Source organism: Centroberyx gerrardi, chromosome 6 (assembly GCF_048128805.1).
Source record: "Centroberyx gerrardi isolate f3 chromosome 6, fCenGer3.hap1.cur.20231027, whole genome shotgun sequence".
Classification (NCBI taxonomy): Eukaryota; Metazoa; Chordata; class Actinopteri; order Beryciformes; family Berycidae; genus Centroberyx; species Centroberyx gerrardi.
In genome coordinates, this window is record NC_136002.1 from 33,519,894 (window position 1) to 33,527,985 (window position 8,092).

At 45.1% G+C, this 8,092-nt stretch overlaps 1 protein-coding gene across 1 annotated transcript in view; it reads right to left on the reverse strand.

Moving 5' to 3' along the window:
- The window catches only part of LOC144539416 (mannan-binding lectin serine protease 1-like), a 19,974-nt gene continuing 11,882 nt past the window's right edge, over nucleotides 1-8,092 (reverse strand). Inside the window, exons 7-13 of the mRNA XM_078284309.1 lie at nucleotides 7,711-7,789; nucleotides 4,178-4,315; nucleotides 3,903-3,977; nucleotides 3,145-3,392; nucleotides 1,613-1,801; nucleotides 426-510; nucleotides 1-332 (exon numbers count right to left, since the gene is read on the reverse strand). Of these exons, the coding sequence (XP_078140435.1) occupies nucleotides 1-332; nucleotides 426-510; nucleotides 1,613-1,801; nucleotides 3,145-3,392; nucleotides 3,903-3,977; nucleotides 4,178-4,315; nucleotides 7,711-7,789 (1,146 nt within the window). The remainder of the gene's footprint in view (nucleotides 333-425; nucleotides 511-1,612; nucleotides 1,802-3,144; nucleotides 3,393-3,902; nucleotides 3,978-4,177; nucleotides 4,316-7,710; nucleotides 7,790-8,092) is intronic.

Genomic DNA, 8,092 nt, shown 5'->3' on the forward strand with positions numbered 1-8,092 from the left:
TCACCACCAGGGGGCGGTGTCCAGCTGGGTCTGTATCCACTCCACATAGTTAGCCACTCTGGTGTAGACGCCGTACACCCTCTGGCTCCCACACTCCTCCGGCCCGCCCCAGGACACCAACCCGAACACCGCCCACCGCCGGCTGTCCCCGTCCTCCATCACAAACGCGCCCCCGCTGTCGCCCAGGCAGGTGTCCCGCCCCCCCTCGTAGAAGCCGGCGCAGAACATGTTGTCGGTGATGTTGTAGTTGAGGGAGCGCGAGGCGTAGCTGGCCTGGCACTCGTCCTGCGCCACCACCGGCAGCTTGACGTACTGCAGGAGGTCAGAGGTCATGCCGAGGTCAGCGGTCACGGCGGGGTCGGAGGTCAGGGTGGAGGGGTCGTTGGCGGAGGCGGAGGAGGAGGAGGCGGAGGAGGAGGAGGAGGAGGAGGAGGAGGAAACGTTGGGGTTGGAAATCCCCCAACCAGCGACCACACCAAGGGAGTTGGGGAGAGGCGTGGGGGGGCCGTCCTGGGAGGAGAGAGAGGTCTGTGTTATGTATGAGGTTGCTGGTTTGAATCCCAGCCCTCTCACTCTTAAGTGTTTCCATGTTATTGTTGTCAGTAGTGTGAACACTTGTAGAAATAAGGCGATGAAGTGGAAATAGATCAGATCAGCAGGTGGTTTATCTGTCACTACTCTCTGAGTGTCGGTTTGATCCCTGATGGGAGAGAAATGCTGCTGCTAATCAGCTTTGAAGCGCTCACCGGGAACATTTTGGGGAGGGACTCAGCCCCGGTCCTCAGAGGTACCCGGGTCTGTCACACCACCAGGCCCCTCGAAGCTCTTCTCTGAGAGCTTTTCAGTCTTTCCTCTGGGGGACGGCTTTCAAAATTCATCAACTTGCTCAGACTTGAACCCACAACCTCAAAAGGTTTATGTAGCCTTCTATCACTTTGAGCCACTGGGTCAGTCCGCTTCAGAGAGTTTTGTCTCAGAGCTTTTCAGTCTTTACTTGAGATGTTGGCTTTCAAAATTTAGTTATAACCTAATAGACTGGAAACTTGGCCTGAACTTTAAACCCAGAACTTTGCTGGGTCAGGCTGCTGCAGAGCTTTCTGGTCTTTGCTCAGGATGTTGGCTTTCCAAATCAACTGACCACCTGAGAGTGGAAAGTGGATTTAACCCTTGAACCCACAACCTCAAACCTTTGGGGGGCGTCCAGAGCTTTAGGGTCATATTTCTTCTTTTCTGAGAGTTAAGAACACATGAAGAAACAGCTGAATATGAGCATCCAGACTTCATTTTGTTCTGCTAGGCTTTCCAAGCATGAGGAACCGCCTCCTTCTACCCATAATCCCTTACGTTTTGGGGTAGTTTCCTGTAGTTGATTCAGATTAAGTGTTAATTTGATGAAAATCATTGATTGAATTTGAATAGAAATAACATTGATTATTGTGTCCGTGTCTATCCATTTTCACTGTTGTAGGATACAACATTATTATTATTGTTATTATTATGCACAACGGTGAACAGTACTTCCTAGTGGTTTACCATCTGAAAGCTGAGGTGAGCAGTATTTTCTCACAGGACGCTCGTCTTCCCAAACATGACAGAGACACGGCTGACCCACCTTGCTCTGTGGTGGTGGGAGGCAGACGGGGCGGATGACCTTGTTAAGCTCCACCCCCTCCCTCAGCTTCACCAATGCGATGTCGTTGTTATAGTTACGAGGCTGAAACTCCGGGTGGAGAAAAATCTTTTCCACCGACCGGTTGGTGGCCAGTCGCTTGTCTCTGGCATCATGCAGACCCAGGTAGACCTGAAATGGTCGGAGACAGAGTGGGAAATCACCAGCAGCCACCAGGCTGATACCGCTAGATGTTAGTCTGTATCTGGTAAGTCCTGCCAGTCATCATCTGGAGACCTGCAGCCTGTTGCACCAGTTCTCACTAAGTCTGTGTTTAGGCATTAGGCCTATGAAAATTTTAACTGTTGCACCAACTGAAATAATTCCAACGTAATAACTGCAACACCTGACACCTTCCCCCCACCAGCTGTGAAGTCTTCTGTAGAACAGCTGTTGGCATGGAGCTTCAATCTGATGGATGGAAAACTAGCCGGAGGATCCAGAGGAAAAAACACAGAGCGGCTTACAAAACTGAAGAGGAACCAAACTACAGTTTTAGCTAGCTAACAATAAAACAAGACTAGGTCAAAACCTAGTATATGGCTGGACCGGGTTCTGGCCGACCAATGGTGTACCTTCATCACTCAGTCAGTCAGTGAGTGACAGACATTCGCGTTTATAGGAAATTAACGGTTACACCACTAGACGTCACTACTGTTGTCTGTATAGTTACATATAGTTGTGGATGCAAAATGTGGTTGTAGTGGCTATGGGAGACAAACTACAAATCAATCCTAATTCTTCTGTACTAGATAATGTACCTATTTGATGACATTTCTAAGTTATCTATCTTTATCTTCTTTTTCTCATGTTCATGTAAGTTAGCTAATATTGACTTAGGTTACTGTTAATTGGGGCAGGAGAAATTGATTTTGGTTTGCACGTTATTGGCCATAGAAGGTGAAAGCGTCACTGTGACAATGTTTTGGTTAGTTTTCCCTTTACACTCTACTAGTTCAGATGTCCTTTCAGTCTCCATGGCGCGTATAAACAAAGACACAGTTTTAGTGTCGGATTAACTAGTTTCAACATGTTTAGTGTTGACTTTTACACCCTGACATGATTGAACATACATTCTGCTGTTCTATTTTTGAATCTAGCTGGATGATAAAGTAGTAAATGAAAGTGGCTGCTGAGTTAAGCCCATTTTGACAAGCAACCAAACCATGGTAGCTGTCGATGGTGGAGAGTGTTCCTCATTCATTTTCCTTTCCAGATTTTCACAGCCAGTTTTGGGAATCTAACCAGTGACCTGGCACTAGGCTACAACTGTAAAAGAAAATGTAACAGGATCCCTGTAATCTTATTAGATGTGAACCTATTACTGTCCAACCCAAAACAGAATACAATCTTCTACGAAAACAAGTGAAAGCGTTCTAAAAAAAAAAGTGAAACTGTTCTACCACAAAACAAGTGATAACTCATGCAGAGGAATGTCTGCTAAAAACAGCAAGTGAAAGCTTTCTACCGCAGACCTTGACGTGCTCCGGCGCCACGGGGACGACGCTGGTGTCCCTCCGTTGGGACCGCAGGACGTGGGCGGCCGTGAGAACCCAGGATCCAGACAGCAGGGCCCCGGACCCGAACCAGCGGTCCTCAGGAACCCGGGACAGATCCTCCACGCTGAGCAGAACCTGCCAGGGGAACAGGCCGGGCTCGGCGCTACGACCGCCCACGATCCGCTTCACCTGGGCGGGCAGGGCCTGGGAGGGCTGGCCGCAGGCTGGAGGGACACACAGCGGCTCACAAACAGTGTTGGACGGTAAAGTAATGTCATTACTTTTTTCAGTAACAGTAGTGTAAGGGACTGGTAAGGGATTACAATTTCAAATTCAGTAATTAAATTATAGTTACTAATCCCAGTAATGCTCCGTTACTGCGTTACTTAAACCTGAACCCCCTTCAACCTTTTCTTTTCTCTCCTTTGACATTTTTGAAAAACATTTTTTTCCAAATCCGTTTGTTTTTTCCTCATATGTATCTTGAGGACATGCAGCAGGTTTACGTCAGCTATTAAAAAAACAAAACAAAAGATGGAGGGTGAGGGAGAGATGCAGACTTTCTGAATTGATCTCAGTCAAGGATCAAAGAACATTATGGATACTTTACTTTGCTCATCACTATCCCAATGAGAGTGAACAAAGTCTGATTTAATGGGTTTTCATTTCAGGCCTCAAGGTGATAAAAACACAGAAGATAAACTGGTAAGAATGAATAACTTTGTAATGCTAACCTGGAAGACAGCTGGGCAGTTTGGTTCCTAGTTCTGAGTTGGTCCATTCTCCCTTCTCCCCACAGCTGTAGGAACCTATAATACACACACACACACGCGCACACACACACACACACACACACACATTTTATTGCTTGGGTTGCAGAAGTTCAAGAAGTCCTGGCCTTGTATAAATCAAACGATCTTAATGTCTATGTCAGGGAGGGTACAGTTAGAATATGGACACAACAACAACAACAACAACAACAACAACAACAACGGATGATGGAGCTTACTGTTGATCTTGGGGTGCAGTTGGAAGGCGTCATCCTTGCAGGTGTAGTGGACAGTAGCGCCAAACAGGGTGCTGTTGTCATGGCTACCATACACCACATCGCCCATGGCAACCACCCTCGGACTCCCACAATCCACCTCTGTGAGCGAGACAAAAATACTTTTCAGCGACCAATCAGATTTCACGAACAGATAGAGGAGGAAATGGAGGCAGAGCAGAACTGAGATGGACGTGAAAGAGTTAAAGAGTGAAGGATTCAGAAATATGCGGAGAGGAGGAATAAAACTACAGATTTATATCCTCAGACTCCATGAGAACTAACTGGACCCAACTGGACCCAACTGGACTCAGTTAGACTGAACTGGACTGAACTGGACCCTATTGGACTAAGCTAGACCCAACTGGATCCAACTGGACCCAACTGGACTAAGCTAGACTGAACTGAATGCAGTTGGACCCAATTGACCCAAATGGACTCAGACTCAACTGGACCCAACTGGACCACGCTAGACCCAACTGGATCCAGCTGACAGTTAGACCCAGCTGGATACAGCTAGACCCAGCTTGACTAAACCCACCTGGACCTAAATGAACCCAACTGGACCCAATGGGACCGAACTGGACCCAACTAGACCCATTTGGAGCCAGCTAGACCCAACCGGACCCAACCAGACCCAAGTGGACGCAAGTGGGCCCAACTGAACCCAACTCAAGTAGACCCAACTAAACCCAGCTGGACCCAAGTGGACCCAAATTAATCCAACTGGACCCAGCTAGACCCATTTGGACCCAACTGGAACCTTTGGATTCAAGTCAGGTTGGGATAAATCTCTTACTTAATTGATCAGGTTTGGGTCAGGCTCAGGTTCAAGAATCTTGTTGTAAAATATTATTATTATGATCAATTTCATTTTTTACAGAGTCTCAGAGTTCCTGCTCAGCCTCGGTTCGGTCCGCACCAGAGCCATACATCCACAGAGTTTGTCCACCATGTTGACGACTCTCACTGTGTTTGAGTTGCATTCAGGATAATTGTGTATTCAGTTAACATAACAAATAATATACAATATACAAATATACAAATATAACTCGTTTTGTCTCCATGTTGCAGGCTCTTCCCCAGAATAAGACGTTTTGGTAACACTTTACGATGGCCTTATTCCAGTATATTAATATATGTACTTCCAACAGTGCAACACACCATTTGCACTGTTGTAAGTACATTATGTATTAGGGAGATTTTATGCCATGGGACAGGGGAGCCAAACTCTGCCTATCTATGGCTCTGGTCAGTGGCATTATGAGCCTGACAACTCCAGTTGGGATGAAATAGCTTGGTTAGACTGTGACAAACTACAAAATGCTCGCATGTTAATGTACAACTGGACTCAAATGACATTATGATGCATGATGCATGTTTGATGTGCTCAGATGAACTGGATAGAGATTGATGATTTATAATCTGTGTACTGATGAAACTACATGGTATCTATGTGAAAATATGAACTCTGTAAAAGTCGTATTTAAGTCCTACCTCTCCAAATGTTCATGATCCTAAAGTTCAGTCTCTGGAGGCAGCAGGACATCAAAATAACAGTATTCTCTGTTTTTGTTTTGATATAATGATTAAGGCTTGATCACAGATGTGTTTATCAGTATTAAAGTTGCTCTGTACATCATTTTTAACCACCAATCTGTCATTATCAAATAGACAGTGCTCCCTTGATCTAATGACTGGAAAATGTATTACTTTATAGGAGCACCGTGTTTCATTTTATTCATCAGTATATCCTTATCAAATGAATGTTGTTCCCTTGATATAATGACAGTAGTGAGAGCCTGGTGGAGACGACTGGTCTCCTCTATCTCACACCAGTAGTATTGTTAGTTCTAATGTTTCTCCACATTAAGACTACATTTCCCATAAGCCCCGTTGCTTCCTGCCCCCCCTCCCCCCGAAGAGGATCAACATGTTGGAAGTGACTGGAAGTGATTCAGACTGAATGGCCATTTCGTTCCAACTCCATTATTCAGTCTGAGATTTCCTCCTTGTTAGCCGTTCTCTGTGTGGGGGGGTTGATTTTCCCCGAACCGATCACTAGTGACTGACGTATCTGAACCGATCACTAGTGACTGACGTATCTGAACCGATCGCTAGTGACCGACGTATCTGAACCGATCACTAATGACCGACGTATCTGAACCGATCACTAGTGACTGATGTATCCGGTCGCTCTGACGTTATGACGTCATCTTTGCCAAGACAATCTGTTGGTTAAGGAGATGATTTCAACAAATATTATTCTGCCGAAACGCCAATGAAAAACCGTTGCACGAACGGTTCAAACTTTAGTCCCGCCCACAAAGGCGCTGATTGGCTCGATCGTTTCTCCGAGCAAGAAATCAGTGTTGGCTAGAGCAACACCGGACTCTCTGAATCGCTTGTCAAAATCTGAAGAGTTGGCGGGACGAGATTCAGGAGTCTGGAACCAGTCTGGAAGAACAGAACCTCTTCCCTCCAGATCCACCAGGTGGAGAAACTATGGAGAATGCAGAGTTGAAGCTGTTTGTCTCAAAATTAATGTGGGAATGATTTATTGATGGTAAAATGATGCGTGTAGCACCTTTAAAATGTGATTATTGAGGTACAACTTGGTTCACAGAGACACAAAAATGCAGATTCTTTTTTATTATTTATTGTTTTTATTGGAAAATTATTCAACTTTAGAGCAAAGTACTAAAAATAGTCTACCAAACATAAACTACCAAAGTGAAAAACTGTTTATTCCTATAGTATCTCTACCACTGAAAAGATTTCTGCTAAACAGTACTGTCAGTACTGGCAGCAGCCACTGGACTGGCCTTGTGTCAATCACTCTAATCTAGTATCTGATTGGTTAGAGTGCTGGGCAGAGATCGCCGGCTCCTCCCCGTATCTGTTTCTGGAGGGGCGAGAGAAAGAGAGAGAGAGAGAGAGAGAGAGAAAGAGAGAGAGAGAGAGAGCATGGAAGGCTTTACTGGTAGCTATGCCAACTCTTGTGGTAAGCAGGGAGTTAGAAATCTTATCTGTTTTCTTTTGTTTTGTTTCTATGTGTGTGTTCACTACATTGAAGAAAACCTTCAGTCAGTGCACGTGTTGTGTAAACACAATAATACACTTAATTAATACTTGGCTGAACCTCGTACCAAGACACAGCATCCATATCTCCCATACTTCCAGCGAAACACATTTACATTTTACATTTTTGTCATTTAGCTGACTAAAGCAACCCTACTGCAAAGCAATTTATAATCAGTGCTACAGTAAAATAAGCTTCAATTCCTGGGTCACAAACATTACAAGCAACCAAAAATTATGAGATCAAAGGTCAAAGGGGCTCTTGTAATACTCCTGCGACCATAGAAGAGAAATGTAAGAACGAAATGCTAGGAAAAGAAATAGAATAAGAGCTAGGAGAGATAGAAATGTGTTTTTCCATCTCATTGCTGCTCCAGTGATGGAGGAGAACAGGAAGAGTTTGACTGGGATCTTACTTTGACACTGAGGAAGACTGCTGCTCCACGACCCATCGCTCTGACAGGCTACCTGGTAGTGGTCTAAATACTCACCATCCTGGTGGAGACAGAGACACCGACAGAGGAGAGAGAGAAGAGAGAGAGAGGGACAAGAAATAGAAAGAGAGGGAGAAAGGACAGAGACAGGAACAGAGAGACACAGAAAGAGAGAGAAAGCAAGAAAGAGCAAAAAGCTGTAAGTGTGTGTCTCCTCTAACTTTCCATAAAACTGTCAGAAACAGTCACAACGATATCAATAACATATAGACAACACATTTCCAAAGCACAATATAATACCTTAAGTTCACCTCTAAAATCTAGAGGACGCAGTCTGTAAAACAACCTCAGCCGAGGACTTCAG